This window comes from Lactuca virosa, chromosome 8 (genome assembly GCF_052849685.1).
Source record: "Lactuca virosa cultivar CGN04683 chromosome 8, Lactuca_virosa_CGN04683_v6, whole genome shotgun sequence".
Taxonomy (NCBI): domain Eukaryota; kingdom Viridiplantae; phylum Streptophyta; class Magnoliopsida; order Asterales; family Asteraceae; genus Lactuca; species Lactuca virosa.
The window spans coordinates 123,482,159-123,505,644 of NC_136433.1; the positions used below are offsets into that span (position 1 = coordinate 123,482,159).

The 23,486-nt window shown below is 42.6% G+C and overlaps 2 protein-coding genes across 2 annotated transcripts; both read left to right on the forward strand.

Annotated features, from left to right (window-relative positions):
* Window positions 1–3,267: 3,267 nt before the first annotated feature.
* On the forward strand, window positions 3,268–5,150 carry LOC145133958 (RING/U-box superfamily protein). Its single transcript, XM_079068900.1, has 2 exons — window positions 3,268–3,566; window positions 3,853–5,150. Exon 2 carries the CDS (start codon window positions 3,934–3,936, stop codon window positions 5,026–5,028), a length of 1,095 nt encoding a protein of 364 aa, XP_078925026.1. The 5' UTR covers window positions 3,268–3,566; window positions 3,853–3,933; the 3' UTR covers window positions 5,029–5,150.
* Window positions 5,151–21,252: 16,102 nt separating this feature from the next.
* On the forward strand, window positions 21,253–22,260 carry LOC145130801 (uncharacterized). The gene is made up of 2 exons (XM_079065564.1): window positions 21,253–21,344; window positions 21,732–22,260. Exons 1-2 carry the CDS (start codon window positions 21,253–21,255, stop codon window positions 22,258–22,260), a joined length of 621 nt encoding a protein of 206 aa, XP_078921690.1.
* The last annotated feature ends 1,226 nt before the right edge of the window (window positions 22,261–23,486 follow it).

The window sequence follows — 23,486 nt, forward strand, 5'->3', positions numbered from 1 at the left end:
TGATGATATCATTCTCACAGCTTCTTCTCCAGATTTGTTGCAGCATATTACGACCAAACTCGGTCACGAATTTGCCATGACCGACCTTGCCATCTTAACTATTTTTTGGATATTTCTGCAGTGCGATCTCCTACAAGCCTTTTTTTTTTCTCAGGCGAAGTACGCATCCGATATTTTGGAACGTGCAAAAATGAAAAACTGCAATCCTTGTCGTACACCAGCCGAACCAGCCCACAAATTGGATGTTGATGGTACTCCAGTTACGGATCCTACCTTGTTTTGCAGTCTTGCAGGTGCTCTTCAGTATCTCACATTCACCAGACCCGACATTGCATTTTTAGTCCATCAGATATGTTTATATATGCACGACCCACGAGAGCCTCATCTACATGTTCTCAAAAGGATCCTTCGCTACATTCGAGGAACTCTTGATCACAGGCTACAGCTTCACGTCTCCCATTCCATGTCCTTAGTTGCTTACTCTGATGCTGACTGGGGGGATGCCCAGCAACTCGGTGATCGACCTCCGACGATTGCGTATTCTTGGGGGAAAACCTCATCTCTTGGTCCTCCAAACGACATGACACAATCTCCAGATCTAGTGCAGAGGCAGAATATCGAGGCGTTGCCAATGCTGTTGCAGAAACTTCATGGCTTCAGAATTTGTTACTTGAACTTCATTGTCGCACTCCAAAGGCCACCATTGTTTATTGCGACAACGTTAGTGCTGTTTATATGTCATGCAATCCGGTTCGGCACCAGAGAACCAAACACATTGAGATTGACATAAACTTTGTTCGTGACAAAGTTGCTCTTGGACACATTTGGGTTCTCCACGTTCCATCATCAGCCCAATACGCCAATATATTCACAAAAGGACTTCCATCCAGTTTATTCTCTGATTTTCGATCCAGTTTAAACGTCCGCCTCATAACTCCTGATAAAACTGCGGGGGGGGGGGGGGGGGGGGTTAGTGTATATTTGTATTCAACCCATGTATAGCCGTGTATAGCCCACTTATAACATAGTATTGCCAACCCATATGTATGTACGTGTATTTATATTGTGAGGGTACTTCTTTGCTTATTCAGGGAATGATACTGAATATTAATAATTCATATCCCTACCTAATGGCTACTAAAGGATTTTCCAAAAATACCTATACCGAATTTACAAAGATTCTTTCACATTAGCATGCAGTTATACATATGACATGTTATTTTCATATACTACTTTTTATCATTAAGTATTACCCATAGTTTACAGAAAAAAGTTGTTTACTACTTTACTTATTGTTAAGGGCTTCGCGTTACTTAACAATGTAAGATCTACTTACTAAGTATACTTAACATATTAGGATTTAAACTCAATTATACTGTGTCGGAACCGCTACATATATTTTGTTTTTGACAAAATTGCAAAAATGGTCCCTATGGTATGCATTTTTTGGGGTTTTGGTCCAAACCCCGACTTTTTTGGATTGACGGTCCTTTTGAGCTAGTTTACATGCAGTTTTGGTCCCTGTCCAAACTAAAAAGACTATTATACCCTTAATGAATTTAATTTTTATTTTTCTTTCACTTTTTAAAATTGTTATTATTATTAAATATAAAACCGGGCCCACCTCCCTCTCTCTCTCTCTCAAAAGAACACTGAACACACACGATTAAATTAAACACATATACAAATCACAAATGTACACACGAGGGGGAGAAACAAACGAGAAAGGATCTTGTTGGGTTTTTGGAACTCGATTTCAAAAATAAAAACACACATACACAGTCAAATCAATTTTTGGGGATGGACTCATATACACAAATCGATTCCGATTTCAGGGTTTTTTTTGTTTCAAAAACGATTTGAAGAAACATACCTAAACCACAAGCACACAATTAAAGAAACTGGGCCACACTGTTATTGTTGTGAAGCACTGATTTGTGTAGAGGAATTAGACAACGCCACTGCTTCCATTTTCTTCATGATTTCAAACTTTTGGGGCGAAAATGGAGGCACAGAAGGTTGGCTCTTGTAAATCTGAGCATACACAAGGTCATTATCATACTCGTTTGCATTTGAATAGTGGATGAAGGATTGTAGATTATACTCTCGGATTCAGGAATCATTTGAGATTCGTTCTCATTACCTTTCAATCGAACCAAAGCAGCAGATACTCTAACCTTCTTATCCACCAACTCGATCGTCTTCGTTGTTAACCCCAATTTAGGTCAAATTGGAAGCTGAAATCGACGAATTGATCGATCCAAAAGAGGAACAAGTTTCCAACACCATTGATTCCGGCACCGAACCCGAATCACCACTGGTACCACCCATTTCCCTGAATCCCAATTGTTCATCATATTCTCACCATTCCCTTCCAAACAATCCAAACGAAGAAGAGAGAGAGAGAGAGAGAGAGAGAGAGAGAGAGAGAGAGAGAGAGAGAGAGAGAGAGAGAGAGAGAGAGAGAGAGAGGTGGGCCCAACTTTATTATTTATTTTCTTTTTCATTTAAATTAAATGGAAAAAACATAAAAAATAAATAAATCAGAAGGGCATTACAGTCATTTCAATTTACCGAGGGACCAAAATCATAAACAAACCATCTCAAAAGGACCACCAATCCAAAAAAGTCATGGTTTGGACTAAAACCCAAAAAAATCATACCACAGGGACCATTGTTGCAATTTTGTCTTAGTTTTTTTTTTTTGCAAATCTTAAAAAAGTTGGCTTATCCTAACGGATTACTTGGACTTATGAATCTTACTATATGATCCTCTTTTTTGCAAATCTTAAAGAAAATATAATTATTTTCTCTAGAAGTTGGTTTGTATAGAAAAGTTGATTTGTTTTTTATGGTGCGTGCTAAGAGTAAATAATCCACTTTCGACTAACAAACTAGATTCTATATGGCGTGCGATATAAAAAACTTACATGCTAATAAACCAACTCTTTATTTAGTATACAGCCCGAATAAGTATTCCAGTTGAATTCTTATAGTAAGAACCATTGAGCAACTAGTTCCCAAATAGCAACGAATAGTTCGAATCGTTTCGTTATTTTTGTGATTAAATCATCTAATAAACATAGCCCGATCTTTAATGATTCTAAATTTTGAAGACAAATTAGACAAGAGTCCAAGCTATAAGCTATTAGCCTATTAGTCTATCACGGTTCTAACCCGTACCCACGAACCCGGGTCCTGAGTCCGGGGAGTACCATCCAAATTCCAAAGTCCAAACAAGTTGCATAGTAGAAACTCTACCAAGACATTGTGATTGTACCAATAATTGAGGGAGTAAAATATCATTTTGTGTAATGTTTAGACCCTTATCCCCAAAATTAACCCAAAATCATTAACATCAAGATTTTGTATCTCCATCTCGCACCTTGAGCTGAATACGATCGATTTACCTCCCGTCTCCCTCAATCAAGTTTGTTATTAACAATTGAGAGGGAGGGAAAGATTGAGAAAGAAGAAACCATGGATGTCGAATCCCACTGAAGTATTATTTGTGACAAATGCTTCTCATCGAGCTGCTGAAGAACTCGCACATCGCTTAATCTAAGGTCTCAATCTCATCTACTGTTGTATTTCTTTATTTTAACAGATTAAAACCCTAATCAATTCATGTTCAGGGTTAGTTTGGTTTTATAACAAGCTCGCAGCTTTCAATTTCTTGATTTTGACTTTGATCGCAACTTAAAACATAGGGCTTTCTCCTCTTTTAAATGGGAGAAATTAGGGTTTCGATATTAGTATCATTTATGGTGTTTAAACCGGAATTGAAAATTAGGGTTTTCAATGGTTGTGTTTATTGGGCGAATCTTGAAATCATTCCCTTTTTTGTATCAGCTTACTAGAAGAAAGATGGGATTCATGCATTAAGAAAGTGACACAGTTAGGGTTTTGATTCGATTGACCTGAAAATTCGCAATGGGAGACGACACACCACAGAATGTAATGAATCTCGACCTAAATTTAGGTCCAGTTGTTCATCCTTCCCGTGAAAACGAACCAGGTGGTTTAAACTTAGAAGATTGGTTAGATGGGCCTGTAAGGGAAGTGATGAACCATCGAACCATAGCTAGACAAAGATGGAGGTCCATATGGAGACCCGTTCTTTTCCCCATGGAAACTACAAACATGGCTCTTGAATCGATCACCGGAAGTGGTCCAAGCGGTCCAGAAACCGGCGAGGGAAGCGTGGCGGCCGCCGGAAGACCGCCAGCAAAAGCCTGTGATAACAACAACGGGTACCCAGAAAACAATCTTCAAGGAGAGAAAGAAGAAGTTGCAAAAAATAATGAACATGAAGGTGGTTTTTTTGATTGTAATATATGTCTAGATATGGCAAGTGACCCTGTTGTGACATGTTGTGGACACTTATTTTGTTGGCCATGTCTTTATCGATGGCTTCATATACACGAAAAAGAGTGTCCCATTTGCAAAGGAGAAATGAGTATGAAATCGGTTACTCCAATTTATGGGCGGGGCAACCCGACCCGTGTTGTTGTTGAAGAAGATTCGGGTCTAAAAATCCCTCATAGACCACAAGCAAAAAGAGTTGAAAGTTGGAGACAAACTATTTCAAGAAACGCGTTTACAATGCCAATGGAGGAAATGATTCGTAGGCTTGGGAGTCGGTTCGATTTGACCCGTGATTTGGTTCCGGGTCAACCCGAAAACCCGCGAGAAGTTACAAGTAATTCGTTATTGAACCGGTATTTGATTTCTAGAGGCTTTAGAAGGGAAGAAAATCTTGAACCGGATTCGAGCCCGAGCCCTGAACCGGAGTTGAACCGGCTGGGTCAACCCGAACCGGCCCGGTCAATGGAGGACCGGGATTCGGTTTCGAGTATTGCTGCGGTTATACAATCGGAAAGCTTGACGGTTGACACTGCTGCTGAAATTGATTCGAGGGTAGTTTTGTCAACTTCATCTTCTAGAAGAAGAAGTGAATCTTCTTCTAGGGTTTCGGATGTTGATAGTGGAGATTCTCGTGCTCCTAGAAGGAGACGTTTGATTTAACACGATGTTGTGGAATGTATATAATCTCATTAGTTTTGCTTTGTGTAAGTTTTTATTGTGTTAAAATAATTTGTGGATCTTCTTTTATAATTTATGAGGAAATTGCTTGTTTCGGTTTTGGATGTGATTTTGGTAAAATTGGAGAAGTATTTGGGGGATGTTTTTGTTTTAATGTTGGCTTTATATTATGAAGCAATGTATTTGTTTAAGTACTTCACTATTTTTATTGTGAAAAAAATAGTATATTAGTTGATATTAAAAAAGAGATAATCATGTTAGTTGGAAAATATATTCTTTTGGTAAAATTTTAAGAATGCGTCAATGATTCGTTTTCACTTTTCATAAAGAATTGTATAAAATTCAAATAAATAAAACAAAATTATAATTAAAGCTTAATTCTATAAATGAATCTTTTTGGCTTCTTGTCAATTTTTTTCAAAATTAATAGAGGAGTTTATTCAAGGACGATGATAAGTTATACTTTTTGGCAGTCTTTTTTTTTTTTAACGGAAATTATTACATCGTGGAATTTTATCCAAACCGATTTATAGATTTTTTTTCTCAAAAAAAAATTTATGCAAGAAAAAACACGTACTTAACGTCTTAACCAACCACTTGACAATTGCAGGATTGATTATTGTCCAATTAAAAAGTTATTAATTAGAGTAAATTACATGAATTGTCCTATATGTTTTGGTGTAATTTGAAAGTTTAGTCACTAACTTGTTTTTTTAACTTGTTTTTTTAACTCGGACCGTACCCACTGTTTCATTTTGTTGCGCATTTGGTCCCTACCACCCTTAAAAAGACTATTTTGCCCTTAATAATTCTTTTTTAATTCTTTTATTAATTATATAATTATTTATATTATTAATTTATTAAATTTTTTAAAATAAAATACTTCCCTTACTACCCCACTCCCTCAAAGTTATTGTCCATCTACAACACCTCCACTACCATCAAATCCCGTCATCTCCTGCCATCACCACTGATCATTCCGGTTATTCACCATCAGCGACCACCTCCGTTCCAGCTAATCTCCTTTACCCTTCTAAAAATTAATCTAGAACCTGATGAAATCTAAAATTCAATCCTCAAATCCATTACTGCAACCTAAAACCTAGAAATCAATCAAAAAGCGAGCATGTGTTGCTCTCCCAAAAATCAATATAAACCCAAATCTATTTGATCAGATCATATATCAGGATCATGTTATCATAAAAAAACCGAGGGGTGTTGGACTGCAACATCGACAAAACTAGATCGCATTTAGGTACCAGATATGATCAATCACCGGGGGATGAAATCCTAGATGTAACATCCGGATTTCCAGGTACCATATTTAAATTGTTTATTTTGAGTTATGAGGAGGGACTCGACGAGTTGACGCCTAGACTCGTCGAGTAGGATCGCGATTTGCTGACTGGATTAATGAACGGACTCGACGAGTCGATGGGTGGACTCGACGAGTCCGCGCTGTGGGTGGAAACCCTAAATCCGCGGGCTTGTGCCCTATTTAAGGGACCTTATGGCCCTCATTTGCGGCTACCAGTCCAGAGAGAGAAACCCTAGTGAGCTTGAGCGTGTGGTGTGAGGGGAAGGGCTATTTTAATCCTTGTTGGTGTGATTTTTGCAAAGAAGAAGGGGATTCCAGCAAAAGAAGGTCAAGGGGGTTGCTATTCTGTGGTTTCAAGCAAGGAAGCTCCATCTTTGAGGTATTAAACCGAACCCTTCTTCTGTTTTGGGGTAGAACCCTTGAATCTAGGGTTTTCTCTATTCTTTATTGGCTTGGATATGATGCTTATGATGTCCCTTTGAGTGTTAAACTCTGGATCTGGACCTTGAGAGGTCCAGGGAGTCCCAAGCATCCAGCTTTATGCATTTCCAATGGAGTTTTGAACTTAGGTTGCCATTTTAGGAGCTATTTCACCAAAAAGAGCCTTATGAGTGTTGCATGAGTATAAAGGTCAGACCTTTACGTGACTTTCGAGTGCTTAAAGGTCAGATCTATTAGTTAGAGAAGCAGATCTGACCTCAGAAGGTCATTTGAGTATGTCTATGGAAGGAACTCGCCAAGTCCATAGGGAACTCGACGAGTCGAGTCGGGGTTGCCCCGCGATTCATGACCAGAGGTAACCCGTCGAGTGGAAGGTTCACTTGACGAGTCGAGTAAAGACTTAGAAGGATTCGGAGGACACGCTTGGACTCGCCGAGTCACCCGAGTGCACTCGACGAGTCGGTCAAAGTTTGACTGTTGACTGGAGTTGACTTCAGTTGACCTTAGGGTTTTGGTCAAGCTGGTTCATGAGAGATCAGGGAGGGGTAGAATGGTCTTCTACCCATCCTTTAGAAGTAAGGACATGAGAAGGTATTGATTAGAAATGTTATTATGTTAATAGGAGGAGGCTAGGTCGGGTTATCAAGCAAGAGAGATTATCCGACATCGTACGAGGTGAGTCTTCTCACTATACTTTACCTAGAGCGGTAATATGTGTGACCGGAAGGTCTTAGGTGCTATGAGGAGTATGTGATGTATGCTGTTATTTAATATGTATGTGCTATGTTATGTTATGAGTAGTATGTATGGACCGGAAGGTCATTATGATATGGACCGGAAGGTCATTATGGGTAGGACCGGAAGGTCTACCAGGATTATGGGACGGAAGTCCCCTGAGACACATGGACCGGAAGGTCTTGTAGAGCTATAACCTTGAGTGGCGTATATGCGTATGTGGTATTTTGGGGAACTCACTAAGCATTTATGCTTACAGTGTTTGTGTGATGTGTTTCAGGTACCAGTGAGGATCGCGGGAAGGCGCCGACATGATCTGTACACACTGATGGGATTTATGTATTAGAGATCTTGGGATTTGTTTTATTATGATGACATGTGATACAATGGATTCTTATGATATCTTATGAATGAAATTATGTTTTAAAAATGAAAAATTGTTTTGAAAATTTACGTTGTTACAAGTTGGTATCAGAGCCTTGGTTTGAGGGATTCGGATGCACCTCCGGGCGAATCTGAACTCAAACTGAGGATTTGAGAAAGTTTTTCATAAAAGAAACAATTTTTTCTAAAGAGTAAAAGGATTTGAGAAAAGCGGAAAGAAGCAGTGTGTATGATCAGTCAGCGCCCGAACGGTGATTTCCCAAAATACCCTTACATTATGTGTTATGAGATATGATATGATATGTTATGTATGCTAGAGTGGGCTAGGTATTCATGTTAGGACTAGAGTGGCCTGATTTGTGATGCCTTAGCCTAGGAGATTACTGCTGCTATGAGATGCTTGAGAGTGAGTAGGTAGCAGTGAGGAGCTTATGAGGGGCATACCGAAGGGCAGCCTGTGCTTAGCGAGAAGTGGAGTACTTGTGATCTGGGATCCTAGGAGGAGGACTTGGGGTGAATACTGATGCGGTGTGGACGGTGGTATAGGGCCCGTACTACTGAAAACACCGGATCAGTGCGTAGTCCAAGAAAGAATCCTTAGGGTACTAAGGAACAAGTAGGGATGGGTTATCGAGTGCGTGCATACTCGAGCGAGTCTCTGATATTTTTATATTGTATTTTAGAGACATCATGGTTGGGACACGCCACAGAGCAGAGACCAGCGGCAGAGATACCAGAGATGTTTGGGTCTATCAAGACCACCCTGATTGAGACGTTTGATGAGAGATACGCAACGGTTACTGAGGCTGCAGCCGCTGCAGCTACTGCAGCTGTTGCTGCTGCTAGACCTCAGGGGGTGACTCGTTGCTGTTCCGAGAGTTCAACAACACGAAGCCACCAGAGTTTGATGGGACGCAGGATCCGATTGCTGCGATGAGATGGATTTCTGACATTGAGGGATGCTTCTACACCTGCTCGTGTCCGGAGCATCTGAGAGTACGGTTCGCGCTGAACCAGCTTCGCTTGGGGGCGAAGGACTGGTGGAAGTTTGTGTCGGCGGATTTCACCCCTGCTGAGCTTACTGCGGTGACCAGGGAGAGGTTCACCATTATGTTTCGTGATGAGTACGTTCCCCCGGTGGAAAGGGAACGGCTGGCCCAGGAGTTCTTGTCCCTCAAGCAGGGTACTGATTCTGTTACTGTGATCACCAGGAAGTTTCATGAGAGGGCGATGTTTTGCCCTAAGCATGTGTCTACCGAGCAGGCACGCATGAGCCGGTATCTGAGCATACTGAGGAGAGACATTCGTGAGTTCGTGGCGAACTCGACGTACCAGACGTTTTCCGAGCTTCAGGCAAATGCCCGGAAGAGGGAGATTGAGCTAGAGACTCAGGCCAGGGAGGAGGCCGAGTCTCAGAGGAGTAACAGGCGACCGGCACAGGTACAGCCGGCAGCCAAGCGGGCTAATCCCGCTGATACGAGATCTGGAGGCCAGAAGGGCCGCACTTGTGGAAAGTGTGGTAAGGGACATGACGGAGTGTGTCGGGCGGGTGCTTGCTACAAATGTGGCAAGGAGGGGCATATAGCCAAGGACTGCCCCAAGGGATTTATGGTTTGCTTTCATTGCAACCAGACGGGTCACCGGAGGGCCGAGTGCCCACAGCTGTCACAGGGATCAGCGCAGGGATCTGCCCCTACTACTGCACGAGCTACTGAGGGTCGGCCAGTGAAGGCCGAGGCACCGAAGGCTCGCGGGAGAGCCTTCCAGTTGACAGCGGAGGAGGTCCGCGCATCGCTCGATGTCGTGGCTGGTATGTATTCATTCATTTATTTATGCTGAGTTGAGATATTGTGCTTATATTATGATATGCGTAGGTACTTTTCTTTTGAGTTTTGTACCTGCTTTGGTGTTATTTGACTCGGGTGCGAGTCGATCATTTGTGTCGTTAGCGTTTAGTCAGCACATCAGTATTCGACGAGAGGCGTTGAGTCGACCTCTACGAGTTTCCATAGCTGACGAGCGAGCGGTGTATGCTACTGACGTGATTCGAGGATGTGTACTCGAGATCTTCGGTGTTGAGTTCCCGATAGATCTGGTCCCGATTGCGATGGGGGACGTTTGCGTTATAGTGGGTATGGATTGGTTGATCCGATTTGGGGCGATTATACACTGCGAGCGGCAGACGGTGATGATACGAGACCCTAGTGGGGGAGTGCTGACTGTATATGGCGAGGGTACCCGATGTGGGTCAGCATTTTGTTCGGCTGCCAGAGCAAGACAGAGTTTACAGCAGGGCTGCAGCGGGTTTGTAGCTTATGCGATGGATACACGAGTGGCCGCAGAGAGATTGAGTTCGATTGATGATGTTCCGATAGTGCGTGAGTTCCCGGATGTTTTTCCCGAGGAGTTGCCGGGTGTGCCTCCCGAGAGGCAGGTGGAGTTCCGTATCGATTTGGTTCCGGGGGCAGCGCCTATCGCCAAGGCGCCTTATCGCCTTGCGCCGCCTGAGATGCAGGAGTTATCCTCGCAGCTTCAGGAGCTGCTGGGGAAGGGGTTTATTCGACCGAGTAGCTCGCCGTGGGGAGCGCCGATCCTTTTTGTCAAGAAAAAGGATGGTTCACACCGGATGTGCATTGATTACCGGGAGCTGAACAAGTTGACGGTCAAGAACCGTTACCCCTTACCAAGGATCGATGATCTGTTCGATCAGTTACAGGGAGCGTCTTGGTTCTCCAAGATAGATTTGAGGTCTGGATATCACCAGACGAGAGTGCGAGATGAGGATATCCAGAAGACGGCGTTCAGGACTCGTTATGGGTATTACGAGTTCGTGGTGATGCCTTTTGGGCTCACCAATGCACCGGCAGCATTCATGGATCTCATGAACAGGGTGTGCAGGCCGATGTTGGATCGATCGGTGATCGAGTTCATCGACGATATTCTGGTGTATTCGAGATCCCGAGAGCAACATGAAGAGCATTTGAGGGAGATCCTCGGGGTTTTGAGATCGGAGAGGCTTTACGCCAAATTCTCCAAGTTTGATTTCTGGTTACGAGAGGTCCAGTTCCTGGGGCATCTCGTTAATCAAAATGGGATATTAGTCGATCCGGCCAAGATTGAGGCGGTGATGAGTTGGGAGGTGCCGAGATCCCCCACCGAGATCAGGAGTTTTCTGGGGTTGGCTGGCTACTATCGGAGATTTATCAAGGATTTCTCCAAGATTTCTGTGCCACTCACTAGGTTGAACCCGGAAGGGCGTTGCTTTTACGTGGGGTCCAGAGCAGCAGACCTCGTTTGAGACTCTTCGCCAGAAGCTGTGCGAACCCCCGATGTTAGCCCTTCCGGAGGGAATGGAGGATTTTGCGGTGTATTGTGACGCATCGATATCGGGGTTGGGTGCGGTGCTTATGCATATAGGACACGTGATAGCATACGCATCGAGGCAGCTGAAGCCTCACGAGGCGAGGTATCCCACCCACGATTTGGAGTTGGCGCAGTGGTGTTTTCCCTCAAGATATGGTGTCATTATTTGTATGGGGTTCAGTGTATCATATACACGGACCACAAGAGTTTAAAGTACTTGATGGATCAGTCCAACCTCAACATGCGCCAGAGGAGATGGTTGGATGTGGTAAAGGATTATGATTGCGAGATCCTGTATCACCTGGGCAAGGCTAACGTTGTAGCCGATGCCCTGGGTTGTAGGTCGGAGAGTGCTCCGATACGAGATATTTGTATGAGGATGACGGTGATGACTCCGGTGTTGGATGCCATCCGAGAGGCCCAGGCAGAGGCTGTGAGACCGGAGAACCGCAAGAGAGAGCGAGTGATTGGGCAGATATCTGAGTTTGTTACCAATAGCCGAGGGCTTATGACCTTTCAGGGTCGGATTTGGGTGCCGTTTACGGGCGGGACACGTACCATCCTGATGGAGGAGGCGCATAGATCGAGGTTCTCGATCCATCCCGGGGCCACTAAGATGTATTTGGACTTGAAGAGAGAGTATTGGTGGCCCTGTATGAAGAGGGATGTAGCGTGGTTTGTTGAGAGGTGCTTGACCTGTCGCATGGTTAAGGCTGAGCACCAACGTCCGCATGGCAAGTTGCAGCCACTCGAGGTTCCCCAGTGGAAGTGGGAACAGATTTCCATGGATTTTATCACCAAATTGCCGAGGACCGCGAGGGGTGTCGATGCAATTTGGGTGATTGTTGACCGGCTGACGAAGAGCGCTCACTTCCTTGCTATCAGCGAGAGCTCTTCCGCAGAGAGACTGGCAGAGATGTATGTGAGAGAGGTGGTATCGCGGCATGGAGTACCGATTTCGATTGTGTCAGATCGAGATGTACGTTTCACTTCCAGATTCTGGAAGAAATTCCATGAGGAGTTGGGTACGAGGTTGCATTTCAGCACCGCTTACCACCCACAGACGGACGGACAGAGTGAGCGGACGATTCAGACGCTCGAGGACATGCTCCGAGCATGTGTGTTGGACTTCGGAGGAAGTTGGGACACGTATTTACCATTGGCTGAGTTTTCCTATAACAACAGCCACCATTCGAGTATTGGTATGCCTCCCTTCGAGTTGTTGTATGGAAGGAGGTGTCAGACTCCCATCTGCTGGGGAGAGGTAGGGCAACGAGTGATGGGTAGCACTGAGATAGTGCTTTAGACGACTCAGCAGATACAACAGGTCAGGCAGAGATTACTGACATCCCAGACTCACCAGAAGAATTATGCGGATAGGCGACGATCCGAGCTTGAGTTCCAGGTTGGAGACTTCGTACTCCTGAAGGTATCTCCTTGGAAAGGAGTGATCCGATTCAGGAAGAGGGGCAAGCTGGGGCCCCGGTACATTGGTCCTTTCAGAGTGACCGCGAGGGTAGGCAGGGTAGCGTATCGTTTAGAGCTACCTGCGGAGTTGAGCCAGATACATGATACCTTCCACATGTCTCAGTTGAGGAAGTGTATAGCCGACGAGTCGGCAATAGTGCCACTAGAGGATATTCAGGTGGATGCGAGCCTGAATTATGTTGAGAAGCCGATCGCGATCTTGGATAGGAAGATCAAGGTTCTGAGGAACAAGGAGGTGCCCCTGGTTCAGGTCCAGTGGCAACATCGGAGAGGGTCCAAGTTGACTTGGGAGCCGGAGGCGGAGATGCGGGTACATCCGGATTTCCAGGTACCATATTTAAATTGTTTATTTTGAGTTATGAGGAGGGACTTGACGAGTTGACGCCTAGACTCGTCGAGTAGGATCGCGATTTGCTGACTGGATTAATGAACGGACTCGACGAGTCGATGGGTGGACTCGACGAGTCCGCGCTGTGGGTGGAAACCCTAAATCCGCGGGCTTGTGCCCTATTTAAGGGACCTTATGGCCCTCATTTGCGGCTACCAGTCCAGAGAGAGAAACCCTAGTGAGCTTGAGCATGTGGTGTGAGGGGAAGGGCTATTTTAATCCTTGTTGGTGAGATTTTTGCAAAGAAGAAGGGGATTCCAGCAAAAGAAGGTCAATGGGGTTGCTATTCTGTGGTTTCAAGCAAGGAAGCTCCATCTTTGAGGTATTAAATCGAACCCTTCTTCTGTTTTGGGGTAGAACCCTTGAATCTAGGGTTTTCTCTATTCTTTATTGGCTTGGATATGATGCTTATGATGTCCCTTTGAGTGTTAAACTCTGTATCTGGACCTTGAGAGGTCCAGGGAGTCCCAAGCATCCAGCTTTATGCATTTCCAATGGAGTTTTGAACTTAGGTTGCCATTTTAGGAGCTATTTCACCAAAAAGAGCCTTATGAGTGTTGCATGAGTATAAAGGTCAGACCTTTACGTGACTTTCGAGTGCTTAAAGGTCAGATCTATTAGTTAGAGAAGCAGATCTGACCTCAGAAGGTCATTTGAGTATGTCTATGGAAGGAACTCGCCAAGTCCATAGGGAACTCGACGAGTCGAGTCGGGGTTGCCCCGCGATTCATGACCAGAGGTAACCCGTCGAGTGGAAGGTTCACTCGACGAGTCGAGTAAAGACTTAGAAGGATTCGGAGGACACGCTTGGAATCGCCGAGTCACCCGAGTGCACTCGACGAGTCGGGTCAAAGTTTGACTGTTGACTGGAGTTGACTTCAGTTGACCTTAGGGTTTTGGTCAAGCTGGTTCATGAGAGATCAGAGAGGGGTAGAATGGTCTTCTACCCATCCTTTAGAAGTAAGTACATGAGAAGGTATTGATTAGAAATGTTATTATGTTAATAGGAGGAGGCTAGGTCGGGTTATCAAGCAAGAGAGATTATCCGACATCGTACGAGGTGAGTCTTCTCGCTATACTTTACCTAGAGCGGTAATATGTGTGACCGGAAGGTCTTAGGTGCTATGAGGAGTATGTGATGTATGTTGTTATTTAATATGTATGTGCTATGTTATGTTATGAGTAGTATGTATGGACCGGAAGGTCATTATGATATGGACCAGAAGGTCATTATGATATGGACCGGAAGGTCATTATGGGTAGGACCGGAAGGTCTACCAGTATTGTGGGACGGAAGTCCCCTGAGACACATGGACCGGAAGGTCTTGTAGAGCTATAGCCTTGAGTGGCGTATGTGCGTATGTGGTATTTTGGGGAACTCACTAAGCATTTATGCTTACAGTGTTTGTGTGATGTGTTTCAGGTACCAGTGAGGATCGCGGGCAGGCGCCGGCATGATCTGTACACACTGATGGGATTTATATATTAGAGATCTTGGGATTTGTATTATGATGATGACATATGATACAATGGATTCTTATGATATCTTATGAATGAAATTATGTTTTAAAAATGAAAAATTGTTTTGAAAATTTACGTTGTTACACTAGATCCATCAAAACTAGTCGAATTTGACAAAAAGAAAAGTGTAAGCATTCAAGGGTATCTAATTTAAAAACAAAGAGTTGCTCAAATACCTATCATTAGAGGAACTAGATACCCATAACACTATCTCTACAACACTATCTCAACAGGATGAATCCGAAAATCAATTTCTCACCTTCAAAATTGATGGATATTAGGCATAAATCGACCTATTTATCGGTATCGTAGGAGATGGAGGGGATCAGAAATGGTGGAAGGGAAACGTCGGCGGAGGAATGGGAGGGTTCTTGAATCACAAAAGAGGAACATCGTTGCTTGATTTTGAAGATTGAAGTGAGCTAGGGTTCGAATTTTGTAGGGAGATGAGGGATAGAGGAGGATGAAGGGTAACAGTGTCGGAAGCCGATGGCAGCAAAAGGGGTGACGAATGTCGGAGGCGACAGAGGGGACAGCGGACAGTAAAACTTTGGCTCTTGATGTTGCAGGAGGTGGTGTTGTGATCAAAGATGGTCTCGGCTATGGTTCAGGTTTAGCAAGGAGAGAGGCAGAATGAGGAGAAGCGTTGGTCTTTCAGGGAAGAGAGTTTGAATTTCCGGCGAGACTTGACGGTCGATGAGTATTTGGAACTCTGACAAGGTGAGAGAGAGGGAACGTGACAAATATACATGAACAGGCTTGTTCGGCACGCAGCGTTTGGAAGCTTCTGGCTTCTAGCTTTTAAGAAAACGCTAGTAAAAAAGAAAAAGTCTCATTCGGCGACAGGAGCGTTTAGCTTTTAACCTAAACAAAACGCTCAAATATCAAAAGCTACATGGAGTAGCTTTCAACAAAACGATCCAAACAAACGGTACCCGCTACCAGCTAGTTTTGCCGAACACGCCCTAAGAGAGACGTTCCAGACTTTCAGGGATGCGGTACTAACTTTATTTATTAATATTAAATACCAAAAAAGAAATAAATAAATTAAAATATATAAAATGGTATAACAGTCATTTCAGGTATGGTAAGGACTTAATACGAAACACAGTTAAATCTTAGGGATGGTTCAAGTTAAAAAAATAAGTTGGGAACCGAGAGCGTGTAAATTATCCAAAACCACAGAGACCTTTCGTGTAATTTACTCTATTAATTATTAAAAAGTCTACTCGCCTATCTATACACCAAGACGAGTCCATTCACATATGTCCAAAAACAATAGAATAGAACAACTAGTGCAATGGGCCATGTAATTTGGGTTACCCAACTCCCTAAGTGGGTTACAGACCAAAACGTAAAAGGGCTTACAGTTAGCTCCAAGAAACCCCGATTCACTGATAAATTTTAGGCATTTTATCTGATATATCTTCAAATAAAATCACTAAGAATGATATTCTAAATTCTTGGTTAACCAATAAAATAATCTACAGAACTGTGAAAAAGAATTCAGCAAAAGACAAAAACCGATCCACTGTCTGTTTTACGTATTATTGACATAATCATCTTCTAATATCTTTGCAAAACAATCATCAATCCTTGACAATTTTGAGACTTAACAAACCCAAAATTAGAAAATAATATTTTCACTACTCAATTCATACATACGTTAATTCACAAAAATGATATTTTTTAAGGTATTAACCATTTAAACTCTTTTAATAATTAATTTGGACGATAATTATTTTATCGTTAAAATTATTTTATTATTTATCTTGAGAGAAATTTTGATGTCTGAAAGCTCCAAATGCCTACAACTCTGGGGTCTAATATGAATTTAAAAGGTTTATTATACAAATAATTAAAGAACTTAAGAAAGCTTCTGATCCACTTTAGACGGCAATTATGTAATACCTGTATACTATTAGTTTTATTTTGATTGTTATTTAATGTGATAATATATTAAAAAATAAAAATAAAAAATAGAATATCGTATTAAATGCGGCGACCATGTGATATTGTTGGGGGATGGAGAGGTTTAGAATTTGGAAAGTTGTGGTGGTGGCTTTTCGTCGGTGATGCTTCTTGTCCCTACACGCTTCGCCGGATCACCGACGATGCCTTTAAACGTTTACAAGCTATTTGCCATTTGGTGTGTGTATATCTATCAAATATAAAATATCATAATTCATAATTATGTTTTAATAATCACACAAAATATAATTTAATAATTACAACAAGTATGGATTCCGGATTTCTCAGTACCATAATTGTATGGTAGGTCATAACAATACATATATGTTTGTTAACGAGTTTTGGATAGTTTTTAAGTTTTAAGAAAAAACTTTACTAAGAGACAATAAATTTATTGTTTTTTAAAGGTTTTTTATTAAAAAAAATTGTAATTCAAAAGACAATTCCAAAAGTTCAAGACATTTTTTTTTCTTTTATGATATTTTTTATATTTCAAATGTTTATAGTAAATATTTGTCGAACATTTTTATATAAATAAAAACTATAAAATTTAAAGATTTTAGCTTACGGGTTTATATCATTTTTAGTCACTGAACGTGTTTATTTATTTTTATTTTTTTTCATTTTAATCACTATAGTATAACCTATGATAGTCGGTTTATAACATGGAATAACTTCGTTAAGGTTATAATTAGTTATTGAATATTTATGTTTGTTTTATTTTAGTCATTATATGTTGTTTAAGCTACCATTAATCACTGAACTTGTTTAAAATTTTCATTTTAGTTATTCTACTTTATTATTATTATTATTTATAAAAACTACTAGTTTCTTTTTTTCTTTTTCTCCACAATTACATCAATTATGTTAGAGTAAAAATTATACAAATAATCCATATGCTTTAGGGTAGCCTGCACACTTAGTCCTTAATTTTTTTTTTAATTCGGACAATCCCATGACTTTAAAAAGACTATTTTATCCTTCTTCACCCCATCGTTTTTGTCGCCAGAAGAAATGCACTCAATCACTGTCGATAATTCGTTTCACTTTGGCAAACTCCATCCTCTGCATTTTGTTGTCATTTTGATGTCTAGAACGTTAATTTCATCTTGATTTTTTCCTCATACGTATTTTGGGATTTCTAGACTTCAAAGGAAATATTCACTAATAATCACTTACTATAGAATTAAGGCAACCATCAAACCTGTTACCCGCATTCTATTTTGTAACATCCAGATCCCTGAGGTACTTAATTTCTTGAATTTCTAGCTATTGGAAGAGGGTCACGACGTGAGATATGATGGTCACGTCGTGAGTGATCGTTGACAAATTGATTCGCATCTTTTTGGGTCTTACGACGTGAGGCATAAGGTATCACAGCGTGAGCACGACCTGATGACCCAAAACCCTAATGTTCGAGCACTTAATGGAATGAGAGGCTAGGGTTGCCCATCCTCAACCTCTCCACCCTCTAGTCTCTTGGGAACCCTGTTTTCGACCCTTTTTGAGATCCTTGGACATTCTTGGTGTTTTGCTTACTTGAAGGAAGAGAAAAGAAGAGATAGAAGTATCATTGTGGTGGAGTTGCAAGGGAGCTTCATTATCATCAAATATTTTTCCTGGTGGACCCTTGTAAGTGCCAAGAATCGAACTTTATTTCATTTCATGGATGGATCTAGGATTTTGGTCCCATTTCCTTAAGTTTTATCTAGTTGGAGTGAAGAAGGTCCATAAAGTTAGCAACTTTATGGATTCAAATGGTCTTTTGAGTATCATATAATCCAGATCTGGAAGTTGGTGAAGTATTAAAAGCATGCATGAGAACTTGAGGCCATATTTCTACTTTTGACCTAAAATGGAGTGTGGACATACATGGTGCATGCATGTCCATAAAGCAAGAAATTTAATGGACCATTAGGGTCCCCTTAAGCTTCTGTAACTGTTGAGTTTGAAGGCTGAACGGATTAAGAACGTTGTAACTTTGGTTTTGGCTTCAGACTGTTCTCACGACGTGAGACATGAGGTCTCACGACGTGAGTATGAAAAAAACCCGTCCTTGTTGAGTTGTCTGGGTCAGGAGCGAGTCACTGGAATCGGATTAAGTGACTCTCACGATGTGACCAAGGTTTGGTCACGACGTGAGACTTGATGTTGGGATTATTGATCGATCTAGCGGGTTGACTCATTGTCCGAGATTGATTCTGATCATTTTTAGGTTTTATGGCATGTTTGGTAAGGTTTAGACTTGATAGGGTAAAATTTGTTAACTTGTATGTATTAAGTGTGAGGAGCCTTCGTATCAGTAGCTCGAGTATTATCTGTTTATCAACGGATTGAGGTGAGTCTTCTCACAAGTACTTGTGGGTCGAAGGCACCAATGCCGACCCATTGGATTATGTTATAGTATGCTAGCTGTTTTTATGACTCTTGCATGTATTGTATGTGTTTGTATGTGTACCGAGCGTGACTCGATGGTGGGCGAGGCCCATTGTATGTATGATATGTGGTATTTTAGGGAAATCACTAAGATTTGTGCTTACGATTTTTAGTTTATGTTTCAGGTACTTCTGGTTCGAAGGGGAAGAGCTCGGGATGATCGCATTCCACACACCATGATTTCTCTGCTTTATTGACTCTGATGTATTTTGGATGTTTACTGATACACTATGATTCCTTATGGTTTCGATTAACTCGTTTGGTTGATGTTTTATTTAATATAAAAACAAAATTTTTGGGTCCTGGGTTTTGACATGTTGCAAGTTGGTATCAGAGTCTTGGTTTGATTGATTCAGACATACTCTCGGGTGTGCCTGAACTCAAACTGAGGATTTCATAGATTTTTCATAAGAAGAAATGTTTTATAAAAGAATTTTCTAATAAAAAAGGGTGTGGTGTATGCAATCGACTGAGCTCAAGTATGTTTTCCCCACATACCCATACATGTTCTTGTGATATGCTTTGGATTGTGAATCTGTGAACCGCATGCCAGATTAGGGCTAAGGATTTGCTCAGGATTTCATGATAGAATGCTAGGAGAGATGCCTTTGTATGTCTACTGTATGGGCTTATAGACTTGCATGCTAGTTCTGGATCAGTCGATGATAGGATGACCTGTTTAGGTTAGGCTTTGATTCCAATTAGTCAATGCTCGAATGCTGCTTGCTTTGTGCTTTTAGGAGTTCCCATTAACATCACCTAACTAGTAACAGGATATGCTAAGTTACATATTATTGAGATTAGATAATTTTAGAAGGTTAGTTTTAACCCTATTGGCGAGCTCTTGTCTGAGTCCAACCGTTGTAGTGTGAGACCTTTCATTGAAAGAATTATCTGGTTTCGGTGATATGTAATTGTGATCGTAAGCTAGTTACAGGGTGTTATGGGGGGGTCCCTCTATAGTTGATGGAGGAGCGTAATGTGGCAGTATCCCTAGGAAAACCTAGGAGGTGATTCGGTACTGAGAGCTTTGCTTTGCTAGAGGTTGTTTGGATTGATAGGGAAGTAACTTGGGGGATTCAAGCGATTCTTGAGGAAAGTACGGATAGATGTGGAAGGTAGTATGGGACCGTACTACTGGAAGCAAAGGTTCCGTACTCGAGTTAAGGAAAGTCACGATGAAACCAGGAAGCTTGTAGGGTGTGGGATTATTCGAGTATATTTTGATGGTTTGTATGGTTTATTTTTAGTATGGTGGTCACTCGAGGAAGTTCTGGTGGAGATATGGGTGCTGGTGCCGGTTCTGGTACAGGTGATGGTTCGGGTTCGGGCTCTGGGGTCGGGATCATGGATGATCAGATGCAGGAGTTCATTTCATCATATATTACTCATAGTATTCTTGAGCAGGCTCCTGTGATCTTCGGTACGATCAAGGAGGGTATCATGGAGATTCTGGATGAGCGCTTAGGCGTTTTTCGTTCTGAGATGGTGGCGATGATGGGAGCTCACACTTTGACTTTCCGTGAGTTCCGGGCTTGTGGGGCTCCAGAGTTTTCCGGGAAGAAGGACCCGATTGCGAGCAAGCGTTGGTTAACGGATGTCACAAACACCTTCCATACTAGTTGTTGCCCCGAGAGGGAAAAGGTCAGACTGGCATCCTGTCTTTTGAAAGATAAATCTCGAGACTGGTAGGAGGAGGTTGGGCACGCATTGGGAGGCGAGACGGTTGAGTCGATGACTTGGGAGGATTTCATGATGAGGTTTCGGGCTGATTTGCACCAATGATTGAGGTCTAGAAGTAGGAAGGAATTTCAGGACCTTCGCCAGACTACTGAGACAGTGGCATCGATCATTGCTATGTTCCGAGAGAGGGCGTTACTAGTTCCATAATGTGCGGCGCATGAGGAGATGAAGAATGTGAGATATCACGAGATGTTGAGGATCGATATCAGATAGTTTGTGAGCAGATCCAGTTGCAAGACACTGGATGATATGGTGAAGTGAGCCAAAGAATGGGAGATTGACCTGTAGATGGAGAAGAAGAGGAAGTCGGATCAGGTTCAGAGTTCTGAGAGTTCGGGTAAGAGGCCCAAGGTTTTCGACTCGAGATCGAGGGGCCAACAGGGTCGGGGTCATTGTGGCAAGTGCAGAAAGACACACAATGGGGCTTGCAGTGTGGGTGGTTATGGTTGTTTCAATTGCAGCTGGACGGGTCACTTCAGCAGAGATTATACTGCCACCACCACCACCCAGGTATCTGATTCGATTTGCTTCCATTGCAATCAGAGGGGCCATAAGAAGGCCAACTGCCCAAGTTTAGTAGTGGGAGGACCAGTTGCAGCACCACTCTGGCGACACTATGGATTAATGATGGCCATCAGGGCAAGGCAGAGGCGCCTGTTGTGAAGAGTATGGCATTTTAGCTGACAACTGAGGAGGCTCGTTTGGCACCAGATGTGGTGATGCGTATGTATCTTATCCTTATCTCTTGATTAATGTTTATTTTCCTGCTTATATTTGTGTTTTGTTTTTAGGGTCGTTCCTCGTGAACGGTATCTCTTCTTTTGTTTTGTTTGATTCGGGGGCTACCCGATCCTTTGTATATCTCGCGCTCAGCAAGAGATTTTTCGATGCTCTCAGGGAGCTGGATTATCCATTAGAGGTTGAGATTGCTAATGATCGTCATGTGCGAGTATCGAGGGTTCATCGGGGATGTATATTGGAGTTGTTTAGTGAGAAATACCCGGTTGATTTGGTTCCCATTCCCATGCGCGAGAGCAAGGTCATTATGGGGATGGATTGGTTGAGCCCTAATGGGGCAATGATTTATTGTGAGCATCAGTTAGCGTGTATTCGGACCCCAAGTGGGGGAGAGTTAGTGATTCAGGGAGATGGTGATCAGCGTGGACTAACTCTCTTTTCAGCAGCCAGGGCCAGACACTATCTTCAGCAGGGATGTTCTAGATTTGTAGCTTATGTGATGGATGCCCGAGAGAAGGATAAGATGACTATGGGTGATGTACCGATTGTTCGGGACTACTCAGATGTTTTCCCAGATGATTTGCCTGGAGTGCCTCCAGAGAGGCAGGTGGAGTTTCAAATTAACTTGGTTCCGGGTGCGGCTCCGATAGCAAAAACACATTATCGGTTAGCACCCCCAGAAATGTAGGAGTTGTCCACACAGTTGTAGAAGCTGTTAGACAAGGGATTTATTCGGCCAAGTAGTTCACCATGGGGAGCGTCGATCTTGTTTATGAAGAAGAAGGATGGGTCGCATCGGATGTGTATCGACTACCGGAAGCCGAATAAGCTAATGGTGAAGAATCGTTATCCATTCCCGAGGATTGACGATTTATTTGACCAGCTCTAGGGAGCATCTTGGTTTTTCAAGATTGATCTGCGTTCGGTATATCATCAGATGAGGGTCAAAGATGAGGATACACAGAAGACGGCCTTCCGATCATCAGATGAGGGTCAAAGATGATCTGCGTTCTGGGGCACCTTGTCAACTAGAACAGTTTTTTGTTGATCCGTCCAAAGTTGAGGCAGTGATGAGGTGGGAAGTTCTGAGGTCTCCATATGAGATTCGGAGTTTCCTTTGATTCGCGGGTTACTATTGGAGATTCATTCATAATTTCTCCAAGATAGCGATTCCTTTGACCCAATTGACGAAGAAGACCCTCACGTTTCGTCGGGGGCCTAAGTAGCAGGCAACTTTTGAGATTTTGAGGCAAAGATTGTGTGAGGTGCCAATTCTGACCCCGCCAGAGGGTGTTAAGGATTGTGTGGTGTACTGTGATGCATCAATCACAGGTTTGGGTGTGGTGCTGATATAGCGGGGTCATGTAATCGCTTACGATTCGAGGCAGCTGAAGCCTCATGAGGTGAATTATCCTACGCATGATTAGGAGCTAGGGACTATGGTATTCTCCCTTAAGATTTGGTGACATTACCTCTATGGGGTCTATTGTACTATCTATACAGATCATAAGAGCCTGGGGTATCTGATGGATCATCTGAATCTGAATATGAGGCAGCGTAGATGGTTGGATGTGGTGAAGGATTATGATTGTGAGATCCTTTATAACCCAGGGAAGACCAACGTGGTGGTCGATGCTCTCAGCCGCAAGGCGGTGGCTGTCCCCATCAGGGATATGTGTTTAAGGATGACCGTGATTACCCCACTCTTAGAGCAGATCCGAGATACTCATGTTGAGGCTATGAAGGAAGAGCATCGGAAGAGTGAGCGCATGGTGGGTTAGGTGGCTTCTTTCGATTATGATAGCCGAGGATTATTGACCCTTCATCAGAGGGTGTGGGTTCCATATTGGGGTAGTGAACGTCAGGTTTTGATGGAGGAGGCACACAAGTCGATATTCTCTATTCATCCCGGGT

Bases quoted from the DNA above. Each gene is read 5' to 3' on its own strand.
- LOC145130801 (XM_079065564.1), top strand. From the start codon at position 21,253: ATGGGGCTTGCAGTGTGGGTGGTTATGGTTGTTTCAATTGCAGCTGGA. The intron at 21,345-21,731 runs GTATCTGATTCG...CGATGCTCTCAG, and splicing joins CTGCCACCACCACCACCCAG to GGAGCTGGATTATCCATTAG.
- LOC145133958 (XM_079068900.1), top strand. From the start codon at position 3,934: ATGGGAGACGACACACCACAGAATGTAATGAATCTCGACCTAAATTTA.